Raw genomic sequence first — 24,004 nt, 5'->3', positions numbered from 1 at the left:
TCCCATGATCAATTAAAGCAAACTGCAGGTTTAGCTGCAGCACAATTTTCATTAAATCGCTCAGCTGCACGGTCTTGCCTTGCAATTGTCAATTCCACTTTGTTTCATGGACTCTTATTCCAAAACTAAAATTGTCTAGCAATTCCTTTTGCATTTATTACAGTAATTTTATAACTGGGTCAAAAGAACACTTTACTTGAGCAGCTCAGTTAGTTCTAAATTAGCAGTGCCACACTGAGCTCTAGCTGGTGAGGTGGATAAGTGTTCCCCTCCAGCACAAAGCTGCCTGTGAAAGGAAAACAATTAATGGATGGATTAATTAATTAATTAATTAATTGATGGATGTCAGTGGCTTATTTATGAAGCCACCTTACAAAGCAGAGAGCAAGATGTAAATCTGATTCATGGCATGTTTTCCTGCATGACTATGAAAGTAAGATGAAACCTAAAACAGGATGTTTTGGCACATTTGTGGAAAAAAGGTGAATCTCAGATAACATTTCCAACTTTACTTACGCACAAAGGGTCGTGTCCAGTGGATTCACTGTATAGCAGATAGCCTTGATTTAACTAAAAGCCAGTTAAATGGCTTTTCCTCCCTTTCTCCAGGTCAGAAAACTGAGGCAATACTGTTTGCTGTTGTCAGTATGAGCCTACAGGGGTACATTCATGGCAGGTCTGAGGGAATAGTAGCTACTCCTGAGCCCTCTCATTTTACAGCAGCCATCACCCATGGTTTATACACTGGAGTAAAGCTTAATGTAGTTCCAGATTGAAGAAAATTACACCAAAAACCTTTTATTCTAGAAACATTTTTAATTTCACTTGCATATTTTAACAGAAATGCAACAAGCCAGCAGCAAAATAAAATTTCTGTTCTAACACTTCACAATGCATTAATGTCCAAACCTCCATTTTTCTATTCAGGCAGTTTGCATTAATTATAAATCAACTCTGAATACTACAGCAGTATTTCCAATTATGTAGAAGCCACCATAAAATAACTATTAGTATTATTACCATGGGAAAAAATATCACAGTACTAGTAAAAACATAAGCATTTGAAGGTAATGCCTTTAAAACCACAGAAGGTACCATATACCATTCCGAGACCAAGTAAACAGCTGAAGATATTAGGTAAATAGAAAAAGTTAATAAATACAGTCTTTGTTCAGTCAATATTTCAGAAGTTTGTGTCCTGTGAAATTTATATTCAAGTTTGAACTAGCAATTACTTTCAAGTTGTACTTCCTAAAATAAGAGTTCAGGCTGACTTCTGTCTCTGCACCTCTTCAAGACTCCTTCCAATCACTTAATTCTGGTTTTAAGCAGCATTAATTAATCCCAGCAGAGAACAAGCAGGTACAGTTTTCAAAGTAGGCCTAACACGTTCCTCAGAAAAGTCTCTAATCCCATGTGTAGTTCAGCAGGTGCCACCAACGTCCTCCCAGTGTTACAATGGATCGTTTTAGCCATTCATCCTGGCAGAAGTCTTCCCTGCCAGGTGATGGCATTCCAACTTGCCACACAAATGTGAACACAGTGGAATGGGAGACAAAGGCTGCGAGAAGCCACAGGCTTTCTGTTGTCCTCCAAGCCTCATCCCACAGCAGGAGACTGCCAAATGACTTTCAGGTTTTGATCACAAATATTTCAAGTCATGCAATTAAAGCATCCTCATGACTGAATGCAGCCACTAAGATGGTGAAACATTACATTCTTCTCTACTGCCTGGGAGCAGCAGTTCCATGAGGGTCATTGGCTTTATTGTGTAGTTGAGCTTTGTAGGTCCTGGTAGCCTGTTAAAGTAACTTGCTTCACAGAAGATGCAAAGGCAATAATGGCAATGCAGTAGCGGGGGAAAAAAGGAAAGACGAAGAAACAATAAATACTAAAACCTGAAGCCAACTCTTTCTTCATAATAGGGATTATATAGTTCTGAAGTAGATTAATAGAATAATTAATGGCCTTGCTTGCTTAGCGGTGGCCACTGCAATATCATGATCTAATTTAAGGATAGATATAAAATATCAATACAGCTTCATGGAGAATAGGTCTTTAACAACAGGTTGCATTTTACTCTTTGATATATTAAGCTCGGCTTGCAGACACCTGCACTGAGGTGTTACCAACAAGAATCCTAAGTAACTTTCTAAAAACAAGATGAACATGTAATGAACATGTAATTTTCTTTAAAATATAATAATTTCAAGATACAGTATTAATAGGGATTCAGCAAGATGGCTGTTTGCCATGTTACTCAAAGTTTTAAAGGCTCAGGGATAAAAGAAATTCAATGGCCTCTCTGTTTGCTTTTCCTCACCCCCTACCCATGTCACTGATGTAATAAAAACTTATCACCTCTCTCTACAAACCTTGCCTTGCATTCAATTTTAAAAATCAATGACCTAGAATAAACTGTAAAAATCACTTGCAATAAATTTGCAAAGGACATGCAGACTGCTGGAGTAGTAAAGAATAAGGACAGGTCACTTACACAGACCAATCTGGATCACTTCATGAGCAGTATTTTAATGCTGGTAAAATACAATCTGTATTTCAAAGAAAATATAAGGTAAAATAACAAGAGGATAATGTACCACATTCTTGAGAAAGACTCTGAAGAGGACTTGGCCATAAAAGTCAGCATCCAAGTAAATGCTTCCACAAAAAAAAAGATAATGCAATTTTTGAGGAAAGACAGAGAGGGAGGTATTCATCAGAGTAGAATATCACATTATGGCTCTATACATTCCTGATGGATCACTATTGACATGTGGCATCTAATTCAGACGTCACCCTTACAAAAATTTCTATACATGTGAAATACAGACAAGAATTTGAAGATTAATTCACTGCCATAGGAGAGTTGAGGAATTCAGTACATCTCATCAGAGAAAAGGTTAAAAGGGACATAATCATGATTCATAACTACGCACAGGCAATTAGAAAAGCTGATACTACAGAGATCAATATAAGCAATCATATGCATAAAAAGACCAAAATAACTTAAGGTGGAGCTAGAAATGCAAATAGAAAATCAAGTGAAAAATGTACCTGGGGTAATTAAGTACTGCAACAGGAGGTGTGAGTGAATTCTCATCACTTGAAGACTTCAAATTAATATTAAATGCCTTACTGAAATACGTATGTTCAGCTCAAAACAAAGCCACTGAATTTAATAGAGAAACTGCATGTTGAAATTCAATGGCCTGTTGAATTTAAAAATAAAACCTCATTATGGTGCATTCTTACCTTATACATTTATGATTTTTTTAAAAATATAACTACAGAATGAAAGGGGGGTTGCCAAGAAAAGGTGTTTTTTTCCTTTCTGAGCATAGAAACATTTAAGGCTAGATTTAAAGCTAAATAAATTGCAGCTGCATTTTGGAAAATATGCTTCCCCCTCCCCCCAATTTTCCCATTTCTTGTTCAGAATTGTACCGTCCACTTAGTCGACTGTCTGATTTACATAATCATGTAGTTTTTCTTCAGTTTTTCTGTTCCTATTTATAAGCCATTCACAAACCACCCACTTAAGTAACAGCATGATTTATTGTAAGAATGATTATGGTTGTTTCAGAGGGAAAATGGAATGTGATTAAACAAAGAATGAACAAGGACATTCTAGAACAAAGAGCTGTAATCCTGCAAAAGGATTTGTAAATGAAACCTGCCTCTCAACCGCATCCCAAATGAACTACTGAGGGAACTCAGTGGATACCTTTACAACTATGCAGCCAAGAGCTTAGCTGAAGACAAAAAGCTAGATAAAATAAACCAACCAACCAACCATGTTCATAGTATCTTCTGGAGAAATGCTAAATCTCCCAGAGTCAACCACACTTTGGAAAAAAAAAAAATTAACTGTATGTATACTGTTACTGATATGACGCTCTCAACACTGGTCTGAGCACCAAGACTCCAGGGGGAAAACTGCAAGCAGACAAGTTTCAGCATCTGAGACAAATGCATCAACCAAGGAAATGGTTGGGTATTTAAGTTGTGGATCCAAAAGAGCACAGCTTTTCCTTATGCAGTAGATGTTTTGTAGGTGCCACAGAACCCTAACAACCCATACTTCTTACAGAACTGGTGAACAATCTGATGAAAGAATATCAAAGTTCAGTATCTTCACCTGAAGTGCTTATTCTCTGCTATTGCAGAAAGAATAAGTGGTGAAAAAACAGTTTGCTTACCAGTATCACTGCCTGTTTACAAATCAGCTCCCTACCAGGAACGGCTGAGAGGCTCCACAAAGAAGGAGCTGTGTTACAGAGCCACATTTGTCAGGAAAAACAACCATAAGATGAGCACGTGCACATATCCAGCAACTGCTTTTAAACACTTGTCTCAGCACAAAATAAACAGCAGTGATGGATCATATCATTGCTCAAAGACAGATAACCCTAGTCCACTCCAATAGCATATGAACCAGTAGGAACTTGGGAAATCCCATGCTAAATTAATAGAACTGCCTCAGAAATCCATATGGACTTACAGAGCCATTCAGAACAGGACAAAAGCTTTTCACACATGATTACCATATCAGTGTTTCCTAAAAAGTGAGGGAGAGAGAAGATGCAGCAAGCATGGAGCCCCAGAAAATCAGCTTTGCAAGATCTGTGCTGAATATGTGTGAATTCCCACTTAAGTAGTTTGAGGAGCTGTGAATGGGCTAAGCTGAGGGACTGGTAGGAGGCACTGGTAACATCCCTGCTGTGGGGACAATTGAGTTTACCCTGACCACTGTGGTTTTTTCAAGAGGAAAGTACTGTTTTCAGAAATAGCACCTTTACTCCAGACAGAGACAAACCCCTCAATTCTAGTGCAATTATTTAGATTCAAGCACTAATGAATACAGCTGAGACTGCAGCTAGCAGTAATGCCCTGGCTTACTGAAAACACTTGAGCTATCTGCTAAAATCTACTTTTAAGGAAGAGTATTCAGAGAAGGCTGAGAAACTTTAAATTCCAAAGACTTCTTCTATGGTATATCATGCCTATGGATGCAACCAGGACCTGGGGTCTAGTATTTCTGTAATGCCTTTCTGTCTAGGGGTTGGTACTGGTTTGGTTTCAGACTTGGTCTTGCTCATCAGAGAAATGGGATTATCCAGGCCAGCTAAACCACTTTTTCCACAAGGACCAATTTTGCGAGAAGGAGCAATGGGGGTTTGCAGCTGCAGCATTTTTGTAACTAACACTGACTCAGAGGAAGAGCTACTGGCAGATGTGTGGTCAGGCTTACTCCAGTTTTCCTTGCCCAGTTGCTCTGTGTTTACCTGTGTTTTTGCACTGTATGGTGACTGATCAGAGGGTGGAGGCGGAGCTCTTCTTTTCTTTCCTCTGCTGTCATTAGGACTTGTAGTATCTCTTCTTGGGTTCAGATGTACATTTTTCTGAACAGTCATCTCATGAGATCCATCAAAGAGTGACGCCCATAGGGCAGATGCAGACTCTTTTTGTTGGCCAAGAAGGAACTCACCATCACTCTCTTCAATTTTCCTTTGTATTATTTCAGATAAGCCCTCAAGTTTCACTGGAGAATCAATGCCTGTTTTAAGGGACATCAATTAACTCAGATTAAAACACCACAAATTATTTTACTTCTATTTTTCTGTTATAACTGCTCAGAATACAAAGCCGTATAAAATGTCTCACCAAGTCTGAACTACTGAAGAGAATTAATGATGAAATGGAAAATATTACATATGCTATCCAAGAGAGAACTGAGGCAACAGGAGGGAATTACTTTCATGACATTGAGGCAGCAGGGTAGGCACTGATATTTCTTTCCAAATAAAAGAAAAAATAATGTACTACTGGGAAACCTGTATATATTTGTTATTAAACACATTCTGTTGTATAGCGCTTTGAAAATTTCATTTCACAGGAAGCCCATGAAAGTCTGTGACTAAATATTCTTGTGCTGCCAGTCTTTAGAAAATGGGACGTCTTTACATGTTTAATTTTCCCTATGGCCTTAAGAATGCCTTGCTCCATTTCTTATTCTTCTTACTGAGTTTTCCATGTACATTGCAGTAGTACTCAATCCTCAAACAGCAGCAGTATCTGATTTTCAATAGAATCACAGAACGGTTTAGGTTGGAAAAGACTTTTAAAGATCATCCATTCCAACCATTTACCCAGCACTGCCAAGTCCACCACCAACCCATGTCCCTAAGCACCACATCTGCACATCTTTCAAATACCTCCAAAATGGTGGCCCCACCACTGCCCTGGGCAACCTACTTGCCACTGCTTGAAAACCCTTTCTGTGACGAAATTCTTCCTAATATCCAATCTAAATCTTGCCCAGGGCAACTGGAGGTTTTTCCTCTTGTCCTGTCACTTGTTACTTGAGAAAAGGGACTGAACCCCCCTGGTTATGCCCTCCTTTCAAGGAGCTGTAGAGAGCCATAAGGTCCCCCCTGAACCTCCTTTTCTCCAGGCGAAACAGCCCCAGCTCCCTCATTCACTCATCACATGTGTGCTCCAGACCTTTTCCCAGATTCATTGCCCTTCTCCGGACACACTCCAGCCCCTCAACGTCTTTCTTGTCACAAAGGGCCAAGAACTAAAAACAGGATTTCAGGTGCCTCACCAGTGCTGAGTACAGGGTACTACAAATACTATATGTAAGCCAGGAAAAAAAGGTCTATTAAGAGTGAAATGGAGTTTGTGTTCTGCTCCTCACTGAGGTACACGTATATCAGTGGAATTACGCTACCATGTTACCTTTGTAGCTTCTGTGTGGTTCATTAACTGCATTTCTGCTCTGCATTCACAGCTTAGACAAAATCTGTTTACTATGCTGTGATGCATAGTAACTCAGTGACCCACATGGCATTTTGAGCACCATCACAGCTCCATCCCAAGCAGCAAGCAGTCAGGCATTTAGAGTTGTACAGTGTCTCTCAGTCAATACTGCATTGGACCAGTAAAACAAAGTTGCCTACATTTTCTAGTCTGCAAATATTATTTCTGCAACAAAACTATTAAAAAAATCCTGCTGCATACCATTTTTCTTTGCAAAAATACAAGTACCAGATACACTCTAGCTAGATTTTCCAAGCATATTTTTCAACATCATTACCAAAGACCAAAAAATTAGGTAAGTTATGCTAAGTTAGCCTTCAAATAGCAATAAGAACAGCAGATTAATTTCATGCAATTGGTTTGCAAACTGGATTATTTTACCTTTACATTTCCTGAACTATATACTACTCTTACCATGAGTGTTTATTTTTAGCGACAGCTTTTTTGAGTGTGTTCAGGGAAGCAGATTTTTTAGCTCAAGGTATAAAAATATATTCATTATTTGCACTATTACAAATTCAGATTTAATATAAACTCCTTGGTATGAAATTATGTTGCTCTTTCATTTTCTGAATTACCCTTGAAAAACTCAGTGTTTCAAAACCAACACCAGAAGCCATCTGAATTCAGACAATGTTGTTTCTGTTACTCTGCAACTTGAAAAGGCAAATCCCACTTACTCATATCATGGTAGACGGAGGTCGCTTCCTTTGTCAAGAACAAAGGTGGTTTCCGTGGTGACATAATCTCAATTTTCATAAGTTCCTCACAACAATGCTTCCACTGGCCTGAGAGAGAAAAGAGAACAATGACTGGAACTTAAACACTTCAGCCTGGAAAAAAAATGGATGGAAATTATTAGGTTGTGTCAGGAAACTATCTCCAAAGTAATACTAAACAATGAGCATTTACTTTTGTTTAGCAGGAATGCTCAGGATGCATTTGTATTTTCACCTCTGTATTCATTCTCTTAGCACAAAGGTCATAAGATCCTAGCTGGAATTTAAGCATCCCAGCATTACTGTTACACTATGGTGGCTAAAGATTGTAATTTGCCTTCAAATTCCCAAACAGTATAAATCTGAGGGGAAAAAAAAAGATAGAAAAAAATTTAAAGTTCAGGAAGCTTCATAAATTTATCAGGGAAAACCTCCAATATCCTGCAAGCCAAATATTATACATCTATGTTACAATGTTATGGCAAAGGAACATTCTGTTTTACTAGAGGATAACTTGCCTTTTATCCCTTAGCAGACAAGGAAACCTCTTGTTCTATTAATAGATTTTGACCTTAAGGAAAACAAGACACAGTAAAATTACTTTGTTCATACCAATCATTCCAAGTTTTCTGAGCACATTAATTTTAAGAGAATTTTGCAACCAGGGAAGAAAAAAGGCATTTAAATGCCAAGTGACCCATTTTTTTTTCTGAATCCAAGGAAAATGTCTCAAAAAATCTGTGGGTAGTATTCTATTTATAATGAATAAGAAGTAGATCTTTTACCGTACTCTACAGATAATGTAAAGAGGATGCCCTAGTTTTTGCTTAGTGTGTTTCTTTAATTGATAGTGCTTTTTCTCATTGTAAATCAGAGCTAGAAATGACTGGAAATATGACTAAAATACCGAGTTTCTACAACCTCAATTCAATTATTTTATTGGTTTAGTCTCTGACTAAAGACTGATATTTCATTAATTGACCTGGTTTTGTTTTCTGACCTGATAAAAATGCCTATCAGGAAGCAAGTCTACTTTGTCAATAGCAGCATAAAAGCTGATAGTCTCTACTCTCAATAAATCTGTGAGTCAAGCAGAAAGCAGAGAAAAAAGACACAAGCAAATTAATCTATGTAGTTTTTATAATAAGGATTTGGTGATAAAAAAGGAACACAATATACTACTTCAACAATGTTTGATAAATTAGTTCCCTGTGCCAGGGTAGTTCCAGAGGTTTGCCAAAGGATCAGGGTAAACTTTATCAGCTGTTGCTAAGGCTGAGGTATAGCTTTTACCAGGTCCAGGTAAGCAGTGTGTATTTGCCTGACTAGATGAAGTGTGGCTGGGTGAGCATATTCACATGTGATGAGGGCTACCAAAACCTTTGAACTACAGAACAGAATCAAGCAATCCCTGTTATAAGAAATTGTAATTTAGTTCATCTGTAATACTGCTGAGCAAGGAAACCCCAAGTTTACTTTCGATTACTTCCAAGAGCTGGCTGAATCCGCATCCTAGCCATGGCCCTGCATGATTCCAGCAACTTCACCACTTGTTACTAAGGCTTCCATACTAAGGTTTCATACTTGCAGGATCTCACCAAACCAACACACCACTGGTAGGATGCCCAGGCAGAGGTGGACTCTTCCCACTACAGCGGGAAGGAGTAAGAGACGGTGAGAATTTATCAGTCCTTAAAAACATTATCTAGAACACAGCTTAAACAAACAAGTCTTTTTGAGATTGATGGATATATTCTGCCTCTGGTCCCCTGCAGGAACACATGGACTTTGGCTTAGTCAAATATTTGCCTTCCAACGACTTAGACCACCACTCAATATTATGCCAGAGAACATATTTCTTTTCATTCTTGCAAACAAAGGCTTATGAGGCAATTCCAATTCAAATTGCTCAAAGATCCCTTTGATGTTACATAATGCCCCATTCGGAGGGCACACTGCCAGCACTGCCTGCTTACTTACTCAGATCGTAAAAGTGCTGCCAGAAAGCCTCCATCCACTTATGAAGTTCATCCCTACTGTCAGTAGCAAAATGTTGTATCAGACCCGCTCCAGACACGGGGTTGATAACAGAGAAGTTATTAGCGCTTCTCTTGGAGTCCTTATCCATAGCTCGAATCCTGGTTTCCTACAAAAAACAAACTCTGGTAATGACTTATTGCTTCACACTGGCATCAACTTATGGCCAATGGCATTGTAAGGAAGGTAGAATTTGGATTTTTGTCTACTTCAGATTAATACCCAATAAAAAAACAGGAGATGAACTAATGTCAGGAACTGATTATAAAAATGTTTTCTCATAAAATTATTAAAATGGCATTAAGCTTGAAAAAAAAAGGGAATAAAGTACAATTATCGCAGTTCAGTTCTGAATTACAGAATATACTGTAATTCTGTGTTCCCCCTCCCTCCACCTTCACCACTTCATCTCACACTGCTCACTCTTCTCCACAGCAGCTTAGCGAATAATCTATAATAACAGCAAGCAGTTCCTTTTCTCCAAACGATTCAGATGGACAACCACACTACTTCAGCTACTATTTACACCTCCTACTACACTTCTGTGGGCCAATGTTTGCCCACTGCATTGTAAACTTGTATCCATTTAATGTTCATCTTTGTGCATCAGGACATCCACAGTAATAAACAGTGACAGGAAAACTAAAAATAAACTTACCTAAATCATCTTTAAAGGAACATTTGCAGCAGTAAGCCACACACTTCTACTAAAACAAGGTTTTGCTCTAATAGAAAAAAAAAACCTATTTTCCATTTACAGACATTTTAGTTCAAACTGAATTAGGCAGAGCTATATAGAAATAATTAAATGTGTATAAATATCTAAGAAGTATAACGCAAGTCTATAAAATCTCTTCAGCTAGAATTAGAAAAGCTCTCATATTACACAGCAGCACTGTTAGAGGCAAGGTTTCTCCTTCTGTTCAGGAATATAGTTCAATTGCTCCAGACTAGATCCAGTGGTATTTTCAGAGTCTTTACCTTCTTTGTTATAGCATTACTACAATAAAAAAAGCCACTTATCCCTAACTCAGTGATTTCTTGTGTGCGTAAAACGCTAAAAGTTGTAAGTCTAGCTAAAACACAACTAAAAGAATTCCAGAACACAACTGGTCAATATTGCTACTCATCACAACATGATAAGCAAATTAAAACAATTAACATCACTTTATTTACAGAAGTAAACCATAAGCCCTTTGCACATGCAACTTGACCTGACTGAACAAGTAGCAGCCCATTACAACACTGCTCCTCAGAGGATTTCTGGCATATCCAGGAGAGCAGAGTAATGAGTTTTGGTGCCAGGGCGCCAGCAGGCCCCCTGCCGCTGGCCAGCCCCAGAGCCCAGCAATACATGAGGACATCTAACACACAGCAAGACTATGCACTGCCCCCCTGCCACACAGGTATTCCTGGCATGGGCAGTGCCCAGGATTTGAAGGAAGTTGACAATCACAGCCAGGGCTGTGTTCCAACATCTCCTGTCTGGATGGACAGTGATTCTGACTACAAAGGTGGTTCCTCAAAATACAGTGGCAACAGAACAACCAGTTCACTTTTGCTCAACTCAACCAAATGTCAAACATCTGCTAAAGACATTAAATATACACCTACAGAAATTAAGTTTATGCATGGGATCTCATGGGGATAAGCCTAATTTCAATAGGAATAGAAAAAGAATAGAAAAAGAAAAGTTATTCTACAGACCATTCCCCAGATTTCAAATAGTTACTGAAGTAACTATTTGAAATACCAACAAATGCTTGTAGCATATTTAATGAGTATGCTTATTTAAATTCTTCTGTCTAAAAATAGGAGATGAAGTAATTCATCCATCAGTGGTCTATATCCCATTAACTCAGGTAACCATAGATACCAGCAAAAAAATGAAATCAAATAGATTAACATTTGACAGGCAAGAACTTCAAGCATACCATACACACAAGCATATTTAATGATGTTTGCTGCAGGTTTTATCCCACAACTGTGGTATTATTCAAAGGAGATAAATCCTCAAGCAACAATCTATATCTGATACTTGAATATTTAAGCAGTTATACAAGATGGCATTACAGCAATGGGCTGATGAATTTGTCAAGCTTGGGTGAATTACATGACATGCCAAATTCCACTTAATAAAAACAAAACCCAAAGCAATAAAAAGTTATTAAAATAAGCAGAAAAAACACTCCCAAAACCCAACAAAAAGTGTTTTAGTTTACCATGTTGCAATAATATCTTTCCCAGACTTATAAAAAAAGTGAACCACCTCTGCTGTAGCAGTTGTAAAGACCAGAACAATCGGTGGACGGCAATAGGAAAACAATTGAATTCTGAACTCAAGTGACTCTTCTAGGAAAGCTGAAGCCAGTTTTATACTCTTTATACAAAAGATTGTTTCTTGAAGATGGGGAAAGACTAAAAGGGAAAAATATATGATATTTGTAAATACCAACCTTATTCTATATTTCTCCCCACAAATAAAATCTCTTTGTCTAATAATACTTCTCTGGAAAACTGTGCTGGTTTTGTATTAATTTATTTCTTGGTAAGGAAGGAAAGAAACCGTTATGGAAATAATTCCCTATAAGGACTTTGGCAGCTTCCTTTAGACTCGACAAAAACTAATCAGCGGCTGATTTTTAATATTGACACATTGTTACACCAATGAAAAAGTTAGATGCACCTTTGTGAACACACAGGTAAAGACAAAAAATCCCTGTGAATCCCTCTCTTGCTTCCACTGTCCCAACAAGGAACTAGTCTGGCCGGACCAGGCCCCTGAGCAGCCCGCGGGCCTGGTGGAGCCGGGCCAAGCTGGGCCCCGCCTCTGCTGCAGCGCTGGCAGGGCCAGGTTACTGCCCCAGTGGGGCTGAAATGCTGCCGCTGCTGTTTCACCAGAAACCACCAGGCAAGGGGCAGGGGAAGCCATCGGCCCGCGGGTTTCTGAGTCCTGGCCTGGCTGTCGAGATCCTAGCCACCCTTCTCCAGAGCAGCCACTGCTGTTTGGTCCTGACCCCTGCTATCCTGGCCCAGACCCCCAATGCGGCCTGAAATACTCCACTGTGACTGCTCCAGCCACTGCCCACGCAAGGATATTAACTCTTTCAGTGCATAGATGAAACCTGCAAACATCAATTCTCTCTCAAGTGAAAGAAAAAGACAGAGTAAAAGGACAGACATGCAGGGAAACAACATGGAGACATCGAGGTCAGTAAAAAAGGAAGAGTAAAATCACAGATGGGATGATGGGAAGATGCCCTACCTATGAGTGAAATCCTCTTGTAAGGCTATGGTTAAGATACAATTGATATATCAGACTCTTTTTCCTTGTAACTTGAAAAGCATGGGGTGGTTGAAGCATTCAAATTGCAGATAAGAGCAAAGGCATCTTTGCTAAAGCAAGCAGATGCTGAAGTAGCTATGATTTCATCAGAAGTCTGAACAGAGAGAGAGAAGAGTGATGAACATCCTTTGCCCCCAGGGAAGAAGAAGACTTCTGTTCCTAGAAATTATCTCAGAGACAGAGAACCTTTGTTTTTAACAGCTCATCCTTAAAATAGAACCCCATAAATTGACATGGCCCATAAGGGCAGCTGTGGGAAGGCTGTAAAAATGGGAGAGACTTTGTGATAGCAGATTTCCAGGTAGCTGCTATTCCTGAAAATTAAAAGTCAAGAGAGAACTGTTTTCTTGTGGCAAATCTCCACAGCATGACAAGAGAGACTCCTCTCCCTAAGTAAACTGGACAAAGAATATTTTAGAGATTGTTTCTGTACGTTGTCAGTGTGAAAGAAAAGAAGATGTAGCGGGGAGGAGAAGTGTTCTGAAGGTTCTATTCTGATACTTTTTTTTTTCTTTTAGTCCTGTTAATAAAGCTCTTCTTTATACACTTTAAAGTTTGAGGCTGCTTTGCCTTCCTTCTAATCTTATCTCACAGCAGGAAATGAGTAAATAATTCTGGCACTGGCGATTTGGCCAGCATTAAATCCACCACATAAATTAGTGCATTGGCCAGGAAATCTCTAATTGGTGAACCAAAACCACTACAAAATCTCATATTTTAAGCTAGAGATAGAGAGAACTTTTTTATTGCTGAGGTGCAACATTTTCCTGATAAGCCAGTCACACTAAGAAATACTGGTTATAAGGACCATTTTAGGCCATCAAAACAAATTACAGTTCTTAATAATATTGAATTACCTAGAGACCCAGTTCTGTGTATCTATTTTAAGATTAAACAAATCAAATCACATATAACAAACTCCCTTCATGTTTTAAGTAAACAAAAAAGTAAACCAAACTGAAAATCATTACAACACTGGAAACAAGTATAATCTGTACATGCATTGGTTTCTGTTGTAATATTAATAATTTCCATTAAGTTTGTTTTAGGCAAGCAAGGCAAAATGGTTACATTTCAAACTATGGCTTCCAAATACATTAATGCAGAAGACCAAAGTCTATCAGCTAATATTTTGTCTCTTCCTTGTTTTGTGAGCTTGTACTAATGTAACATCCTCACGGCCACTGGCTGGTCAGTACAATGTGAGAGTATGACATGCGTAAGCAATATTAGGATATCTGTGCCATTGATCTTGGGAGCAATTCAGCAGCTGAAAAAATGGAAAAGGAGATAGAAATATATGACCAGCAAGTATTTTGTGAAGCATCAGAAAGCAAACAAAGTGGCTTTCAAACTGCTCAATTTGAGGATGTGTGCTACAAGGATCTTGCTGTTCTACCTGCTTCCCCTGCCTGCATCCACAACCTCCTTCAAGCAACTGCAAGACTAAACTGAGCAATGGGATACAAGATGCCAGACGTTTGGAGACACTTAACTAGTCCATGCTTTTCCAAGCCATCAGTGGGTCAAAGTCTTTACTACAGAGAACACAGATATTTTCAGGGCTTATCTCATTTCCCCATGGTGGAGTTCCCCAACATATACAGTGAATATTGTTCATGTTGCTGACTCCCTAAAAGCTCACATGGTCCAGAACAGATATCCATATTCCTCTGCTCTAGACCAAGGATGAACTGCCTGGTTCCCCAGAAACATGCATGGTTCCCTTGAAGTTATGCTGCTGCAATATCACCACATTTTCCAACAAAGTCCTGTACCTGACCTAGACTGAACGGCTGTACCACCAAGGGCTTTCAGTCAAGGTAACTCCAGATTGATTTTGTCCCTCTGCTCCTGCTGCACTGATGAGCAGTGCTCCCATGAACCCTGAGCTTGCACTTGCTCCTCACCCTGCTCCCCTCAGCAAATCAGCATGAGCACAGAGACAGCCCTGGGCCTGCTGACTGCAGGGCCCTGGGACAAAGACTGCATGGGCAAAATGTGCCAGAAAGGAAATCATGGCATTACAGTAATTTGAAGCAAGATCCCAGAATCCCTCAAGCTTCATGAACCCATTGCACAAAAAAGTTTTATAATCTATGAACCAAACACAGTAGATTATGTATTCCAAACACTGAGTAATTAATGTGAATTGCTGGCACATGCACCAATATGCTAAGTTATCACGTGTAGGCAAGGCCTTTATTTTTCATTTCAAACTAAAGAAAACTTGAAAAAATGCAGGAACTAGCCTATAAAGGATATTTCTTCAAATTGGATTCCAGTAAATTTTCTTTGCTACAGAAAATAACATTTCTCTTTTCCTACTTAGTTGTGCAATATAATGTGTTATAAACACATTTAGCTGGAACAATAACAGTAGCACTTGCATAATAGGAATGGCAGAACCATTCTTGCTCAAGAGCAGTAGCAGTGAAGTCATCTAAAGTTGAAGTAATGACTTTGTCGGTCTTAATGGCTTCAAGTCTCAATTCAAAGGGAATGGGAAATACAGCTATTGGTGTGAAGATTTTCCAGAGAATTTCTCATAAATCCAGATGATTTCACTACTTCTCAGAAAGTATATTTAAATTACATGTAAAGGATCAGTTTCACATTACAAATGAAAATGCCATATATGCAACCTGAAGAGATTTTAGTTAGATTGTCTAGAGTTGATGTTCAATATCAACTTTCACTTTGAAACTGCTGTTTCTATAACAACATGTAGCAGACAAGCCCATATGATTAGTCTGCTTTCATTTAATCTGTAAGAGTAATTTCATAACAAAGGAATCAAAAAATATCAGGCATTAATTTATTTTCAAGAGAAACTATTTAAGTAGTAAAGGATCCAAATATATTTTCAATTGCATTTTCTTTTTTTGTCTTAATTTCAATTGAAGAAGAATTCAAAGTCATTCTCCAGCAGCCTGACATTTTTGTAAAATTGTATAAGAAACATAAATCATGTACCTTTTAAATGTTAGCTTTAAGGATACTCTGCAAAAGTAAGGACAGTCTCTCTGCAAAGGCTTATCAAGCTGGATTTTAGGTTCTAAGTGCACTCGTTACTCAAAGGAGCAAAATATGTCAGTATAATATAGTTATTTTAAAAGGAAAAGCAAAATTAGGATTTAGACAAAAACAGAGAACTCCAAGGAAAGCTATGAGGCAGCCTGATGGATAATTCAAAAAAATATTCCTGTCATGTTTTAGAATGATTTAGTCATTCTATAATTTACTAAAGTTTACCGTTTCTTAACTGATACTGTGAACAGCTGGAAAACAATTATGGCAGAGGTTGTCTAGTGAAATTGAAACTGACTCAAGAAGTAAACCTACTTAAATATATATCACAGTATAAATATTTATTTAATGTAAATGTATGAACAGTTAGAAGAAAAAATAGGACTAGAAAAGAGGTAATTTTATTTAAGGAATCAATATAAGTCTTAGCAATTAAAAAAACCCATCCTAACACAAACAGGTCACATTGTTATGACCCATTTAAATGTTTGGGTTCTATAGCAGTCTCACTCTGAACGAGAATGCAGTCATCTCTCCAAGGAATACTCAAGGCATCAAAAGCTGATTCTGCTGCTGTAAGAAGCATCCTTTGTCACCCCATGCCCCCTCATGTTCCCAGTCATAGATGAGCCTCATGTTTGCACCACACAAGCATTTGTGCAGCCATGTAATGAGCTGGGTTAAGGGAATTGATTAAAGGGAAACGTAGTTGAAGCCAAGCCGCCTCCTGCCCCGCAGACAAACTAATTTTAACTCCCACAAGTTGCCTGTGCAACTGCTCCATCAGCTGCCCCGTGCCTGCCTGGCACAACACAGTGCAGCAGCTGAACAAGCGGCTGGGCCCCAAAATGCTTCTCTCACAATTGTTGGCATCGAGCACACACAGCAGCAGAATCCAGAGCGGCCTGTGCTTAATACAGCTTCCAAATGTGTCTATTTGCTTTGTAAGATGAACCCAGCTATGGCAATTGCAAATAACATTTAATTCTTCTGCCCATCCTTATGGGATATTAACCACTCTTGATGCCTGCACCAAAACCAGTTTTTGAAAGCATCTGTTCTCTCTAACACTTGCCATTTTAGAAGGCATTCTTCAATGTCCTTACAATAACATTACTAATTTAAATATTACTTCAGATTAATTACTGTTTCTTTGGCCAAACAGTACCATTTTAAATCTACATTTTAAACTCAGGTTTTTCAGTCAGGGCATGAACAACAGCAATAATGTCATCCTGAAGAACAGAGCTTCCAAAATTATTGTGCTCTGGACAAAACCAGCATTAAGAAAAGCAGCTTATTTTAAGGCACTAAAATATTTCAAAAAATTTTCCATTTCTCCTTCTAATTAAGACTGTGGCCAAATAACAACATAACAACAAAAAAGCTTTTGTTAGAATTTCACCTTACTAAGGATAAAAGTCTACCAGAGCATTGATAAGGGACTGTAAGCAATACATTTCCAAGGGCTGTCTTACAGAAATGTCATATAAAAAGTTATTACTTTTCCTATAGAAAAACTCCCTCTTTTTTGCCTCTATACTAACCAGTCTAATGCAATAGAAGGGATTTACATCCACAGCTAAGGCATGTTATGTTCCTGCTGTGGGACTGCAAATTCCACTGAAGTACATCCCACCTTCATTCTACCTATAAAGCACTCTGCATACCAGCAGCTTAGAGCCCAAATGACTGCACATATTTCTTAAACCAAAAAGAACCCCAAAATAATAAAATAAATATTTTCAACCCCAACAAATGAAAAAAAAATCCCCATACATCCAATTTTACCTTGTTGATGGAAACTGTCAATGCTGGCTCCACTTTAGCCTCAATTTCTTCTGGTGAGTAATAACAAAGGAGTTTGCCACCTCTCAGTACGCAATACAGCCTCCTCCAGCTCGTCAGACCTCCTACCATTTGCTAAGGGGGAGAAGTAGTCAGAAATTGCCAAACATAAACCTAAACCAAAACCATATTGCAAGGTGTACACATATCAGCCCTGAATGATCAAAACGTAGCCACAAAAAATTAATTCTTCCAATAAAGACCTTCTGTTACAGAACATTTCAACCACTGATTTCTGAAATCAGTTAGCAGTACTTTAAATGTCTTCTGTGTTTTACAATTTTTGCAGACTTGCCACGTGACACTAACAGTAGAGAATCTGCTTGTTCACACAGAATGAAATCTAGATTTGGTTTGGTGTCTAACGTAAAATAAGAAAGCACCTTTATTAGCTACAGCAATGGCACAATAATAAAAATAAAAAGAGTATTTCACTTTGGAAATACACAGTACATTCAACAAATGTCAAGTAAAGACATTTGTCTAGAATTTCCACTTTCTCAAATGAATTTTCTGAACAGCTTTCATAAAACCATAACAGTTTCACAACCAGTTTAAAGCCTGTAATTCAGTACTCCTGACAAATGATCCAGACCCTCTAGCCCTCCACTGTCACCTTCTCATATGCCTAGTTGTGCAACAAACCAAAACAGAGAAGTAAAGTGAATTTACATGAATAATTTCTGAAGGGATGAGTTTAAATATGGCTCGGTTCACCTGATTCGCCATGCTGTGATAGGAACTCATGTCAGCACAACAAGGGCTATGTACAAGGATGAGAGCCACAGGACTATTAGGACTGATGCCGTCAAGTACCACTGCAAACCAACTCTGAAACAAGAGTTGTACTTGATCTTTACTAACAGCCTACATCATTCATGCCAAGGAAAGATTGATTTCTCCGTGCTCAGCCACTGAAGGCACCTTTTGTGAATGCAACCGTGGAGAGTTTCCCCTTCGCCCTAGGTAGAACAGGTAAAAACCAAGAATTCTCAATACACTACTTCAGGTAAAAGCAAATGTTTTAACAATTGACTCTTAGTGACAGCTATTAACAGCACAGGATGCAAACACAAATAAGGTCTTCTTACCTGCTGATTAAGAAACCCTGCCATCATATCCCTGGCCATGCAGGAGGGCTGGACAACTAAACGGCAACACATGTTTCCATATAGAGGTACCCAAAAAGAGGATTCCTCTGGGGGAAAGAAAAAGGCAAAAGACAGACAGACATTCAGTACCGAACAATTGCCCTAAACATACAGTTTAACTTTCTATATAGTGTAAATAAGTATATTCTTGTCTTTTAAGAAAATCCTGTAGGAGTAGATTAAAACTGATTTTTTTAATTGAAAAAAATACTAAATCCCAAAATTATTTGAGGTAAAAATGGCAATATCGTTCTGCAAAAATGAGTTACTCTTACATAAAATGTAACGCATTTCAGAGCTAGGAACTCTTTGAAAGGTAAGTACACCAGCCCTCTCAACTAGTTTGATCCCTGAGCCCATCCCATTGTGGCACACAGCTACATTTATACATGAGTACTTTGCTTCAGATTGTTTTAGTAAGGCTTGGAATTTGTATCTACTTTTGCCTTCAGCACTGGAAGAGCATTTAGGATTCTAAGGAGTTTCTAATGAATTGGAATTGCTCTGCTCTGCTATGCAATAGGCTCTCTCTTCTGTAATTACAAGTAGGCAATGCAATGTTCCATTAATGTGACTCTGTCTTTGGTCAAGGTTCAGAAGTGATTGTAATGAACCAAAATACCCAGGTATGTCCTTTCTCACCAGACTAAATTATGAAAATGTCAGAAAAAGGAACTTCAAGAAGAAAGAATATTAAGTACTAATAAGGAAAGGCTTACAAATATCGAAGGTACTCAGAATTATTCATCCAACACTTCAAGAAGTAAACGCCCCATAAATCTTCAGATCTGTACTTATTCAAAATTACTGAAATGTGAAGAAGGAAATTCCCTTTGAGGTCAAGTTTACCCATGTAAATGATTTACGTTCCCAGAAGCAACAGTGAAAGTCCCATGCTTTAAGTTAACAGTCAGAGGATAGCTTATGGGAGGAGCTATCCTTGCAGAAAATAATGGATGAAGTACCAAAAAGTGGAAATACCACCATCAGTTGCAGCATAATCTGTCCCACAGTGTCAGCATCCAGGCTGACTGCTCCCAACTTGTGCTGCCCCAGAGCTGAAGGACAGCAGCCAGCACAGACTACAAGCACACACACCTTAGTGTGGGCCTCAAACAATCTCGCCAAACTGAAGGAATTTTTCTTCTTTCCTTCTGACTATAGAGGAACAAGCAGTTCTTCATTCTGATATCCTTCCTTGGTTGCAAGGAAGGGGAACTAATTTGTATATAACTACAACTCACATAAGACGGAGATGCAAATGACAGAAGAAACTCCCAAAATAATTAAATTTTCATCTGGACTTGAAATTTTACTCAAGTTATAGTTTATTCAGCTGTGTACAGATGCCTGGTTTAGAGCTGTTAAATGTTTTATTAAAGTTGTTCTGTATTGAGTATCAAGAAAAATAATCTCTTTAAACTCTTTAGTTTACAAGAGTTTAATGCAAAATGTCATTGGTTTTTTATTTCCTTAAATTGATACCATATGTACTTACCATTTCCTGCAATGGTAAGGTTGTGGGTCCTGAAATTGTCCTCAGCACTTTCCAGCCCCAAAGTGGTATATGCTAGCAAACTGTACTTTGCTCCACTAAATGTGAAAGAAAAGGAACATTTAGGACACTTCTGCTTCATGCTGCTCATGCAGTAATTAAAGGGAGTCTAGACACACCTGAGAGACTACATTTGGGTACAAGGAAACACCAAGGTGCACAGCAGTACCTGCCAGTGACCACAGATGGCCACCTCCAACCTCTTCCAACACAACTTCTGTATCTCTGGCTCTCCTTGTAAACAAACACTATTCCATAGTCTATTCCTCTCCTTCCTAGGTTCTTATCTCCTGCCTCCATATGTGTACCTACAGTACCTCCCACCCCACAACTTCCATTCCATCATTCATTGCAAAACTTTCTGTTGCCTCCTCTCTGGGACCTGCTGGCCAGGAGACTTCTCACGTGGTCACTGCCTACAAGCTGGGCTTGTGCTTCCTGAAGAGCCAGCAGCAGCTAAACACAGGCATAAAGGCTGTGCTATCCAAACCCTCCACCCTCTGAATGCTCAAAGCACCTCTCTCCTCTAGTCAGACACCAAGTCAATAGTTTTACAGCTTTTATTCCTAGGCCAAATGCAATTAGATTTGGTAAGAGGTTAAGAAATTCCTAAAGTTAATAGAACAACTGATGACAAACTTTATCTGAAAATACAGGTTAAAAATTAAAAGGCATTATACTGCTTCTCCATGGTGCTCTGCTTTCTGCTTCGCCTATGCAGACTACATTTTATAAACCAGTTGTTTATATATATATATATATATACATATATATATAATATAATCTCAGATTGATTATTCACAGGCAGAAATCTGTACAGAAATCCTACGGTCAGTTTTGTAGCAGAAAGGATATTTTTTCACTTACTGGACTTAGAGGTTTCAGAATCTTTTATCTTAGTTTTGTATTTTGTCTAGGGGAAAAAAAGTATCACTTGCAATTCAGCACAGTGCAATTGTGGAATGCAGTTCTTGGAATAAACTGATAAAAATTTAGTACAATTAGTTAGATTTTCTCTAAAATACTCATCAGACCAAGTAACATATTTACAGTCCAGCAATGCAGTAAGAATTCCACCTGGCTAATGGCAGTTAGAACAAAGTTCACAAGAGAACAAACCCCTCCAAATCCCTGACTACTCTCCCCAGTAGAATCTAGCATAAGATCCTTAAAATATATTCAGTAGAACATAAGAAAGCTTAATGGTGTAAAAGCTGAAAAGACAGTATTGAACTAAGATCACCAAGAATAGTTTTCCATCTAAAGTGTTTTTAAAATTTCGTTTTTCTTACTAGCACAGTGGGAACATAGAGTTTTCAGACCTTTGGCTCTGCAGATAAACAAGTAGACTGTCTACCTCCCTCTAACCCTAATGAAAGGAGGAAAAGTAGGAAGTTTGTTAGAGGGAAGTCTGTTGCATATGTCTCCAGGGAACAAAGACAAAAATATAATATAGGCATCCTGGGTGAAAAACCACAGCTATGAAGCATTTCAAGAGGGCAATCTGAACAAAAACTCATCAGCATTTGTGTATATTTCCTGCTAAACTGTTCCCTAACAAAAGATTCTCCACTGATTATGTTTGACCATGCAGTTGAGCAATGCATTACTATTCTGTTTAAACTGTACCAAAAAGTTCAGTTTCTTCTCACAGATAAAACTGCTGTGCTGATTCTAAACTTACTTTTTTTTTCTAAAGTGTGACTAATTACCACAACATCCTTGCCAAAACAAAAAAAGCTATTTCACTTTTAAAATATGCTTCACAGTAATATTTTCATTCTAAAATACAAGTCATTCCTTTAAGGCAGCTGCAATATAATTTAGAAAAAATTTATCTACAGATATTTTTAAGATTTAACTGTCTAATCAGGATTGTTGACTGTGTTTTTCGTTTGCATTTCAGAGAATTAGCTAACTGCCTCAAATGGCAGTTTCTTTTTATAACAAAGAATAATCTGCCTGCTGCATCTCATTCAGTACTTTGCATATCTGCAGTATTTTTCCATATAACAACTTCATTAAAAAAAAACACCAAACCAACAGCTCATCTCCACAACATGCCTGTGGCAAAGACTCATTGTTAGATCTGTTTACTGATCAAGAGACACAGGCACTGAAGTTTCCACACAGACCCAGGTGTAACTATAACACTCTATCAATGTATACTAATTAAGACATCTTCAGTTCCAGAATCTGTTCCTGAATATTAAACCCAATGTTAGAAATCTCAATATTAGTTCTTTCATTCAATGTGAGTAAAGGAGTGAGTGAAAGACTTGTGAGGGAAAAAAAAAAAATAAAAAATGCTGACCTTTCAATCAGATCTTAAATAATAGATGGTAAAACCAAATATAACCTCCAGATGCTAATAAGTGCCCAGCCATAAAAGTGAGGCCACCAGATTAGACTGTGGATTTCCAGCAAAATATCAGTGGGGATTTGCCAAATCAAATATAGGACACTGAAGCTGCTTCACCATCAGCCCAGAGGAGGACAGTACATCAAACAACAACCAGCACATGTGTAGGCCAGTTCTGCAAATGAATAAACAGGTACTTGAGGGAGACTCTCCACTGACTTACTTAAAGAGCAACCCAGTTACACTGGTATTTAACAGAAAAACTGCAATGAAAATTTTTTCTTCCATGAAAAATGTAAAAAGGAAATAAATAGTATTTAAGCTAAATTTGAAAAACTAAGCAGGCAAAAGACTATACAAACTAAATGAGGGGTAATTAAGAGACAATATCAGTATATTTTAAATAACCAGCTTAAGAAACCAATCAAGCCCTTTGTCACTAAGCTTTTTCAAGAAGTTCCAAGTCTGGCAGTTTCCTCACTAACCAGAGAGATTTCTAAGCCAAGAACTTTGAAACAGAGGGATCACAGAGGTTTTGGAAAATGGAGAATTTCACTTGTGTGCACTGAAAAGAAAAAGGATTGTACAAATGAAATCTACAGAAAATCTATAGAAATCTATAGAAAAAAATCTATAGAAAGTTCACTTTTTTGTTGCAGTTTAATTTCCCCTATTGGGCTGGTAAAACTCTCTGGGAATACTTTAAAGATCCCTTGTAATCTTGCAGTCTCTTCCCTCTTATAAGGGCTACATACTAAGGTCTAACTAATATAAATCCTAGGGGGAACATATAAAAAACCTGACAACTTATTTTCTACCTAAAATAATCCATTTCTTTCCAAACAACTATTTTACTCACCCAGTAACGCCATCATTTAACACTTCATTGTTCATTTAATTGTGTTAAGAACGTAGTAATCACTGTGAGATGATTATCTACAGTGGAAACAACAAACTTCCAAGATGGAGGGAAGGAAAATTCAATTGAGAAACCAAAAGCAAAACCCAGGAGAGGGGGCAGTTGTTTAAATTGTCTACTGGCGCTTCCTCCTTGAAAGACAGGCAATCTAAATTGAAGCAAAGAAGCCAGTGGTTATGTCTGATTCAAACTGTGTCTAATGATAGTATCTC

The 24,004-nt window shown here is 38.1% G+C and overlaps 1 protein-coding gene across 6 annotated transcripts in view; it reads right to left on the bottom strand.

Annotated features, from left to right (window-relative positions):
* The window catches only part of RTKN2 (rhotekin 2), a 65,948-nt gene that overhangs the window by 12,195 nt on the left and 29,749 nt on the right, over positions 1 to 24,004 (bottom strand). For 4 of the 6 annotated variants that reach the window (XM_056494745.1, XM_056494744.1, XM_056494746.1 and 1 more), the window contains 6 exons: positions 20,455 to 20,549; positions 18,897 to 19,003; positions 17,749 to 17,880; positions 9,525 to 9,690; positions 7,506 to 7,613; positions 797 to 5,560 (listed from right to left, as the gene is read on the bottom strand). In XM_056494745.1, coding sequence (XP_056350720.1) covers positions 5,007 to 5,560; positions 7,506 to 7,613; positions 9,525 to 9,690; positions 17,749 to 17,880; positions 18,897 to 19,003; positions 20,455 to 20,549 — 1,162 coding nt within the window. In that variant the 3' untranslated portion in view covers positions 797 to 5,006. Of the gene's footprint in view, positions 1 to 796; positions 5,561 to 7,505; positions 7,614 to 9,524; positions 9,691 to 17,748; positions 17,881 to 18,896; positions 19,004 to 20,454; positions 20,550 to 24,004 lie in introns of those variants that run through there. The other 2 variants (XM_056494747.1, XM_056494749.1) reach the window with 2 other exon arrangements.

This window comes from Oenanthe melanoleuca, chromosome 6, assembly GCF_029582105.1.
Source record: "Oenanthe melanoleuca isolate GR-GAL-2019-014 chromosome 6, OMel1.0, whole genome shotgun sequence".
In the NCBI taxonomy this organism is placed as follows: domain Eukaryota; kingdom Metazoa; phylum Chordata; class Aves; order Passeriformes; family Muscicapidae; genus Oenanthe; species Oenanthe melanoleuca.
This window is presented reverse-complemented; position numbering and strand designations above follow the sequence as displayed.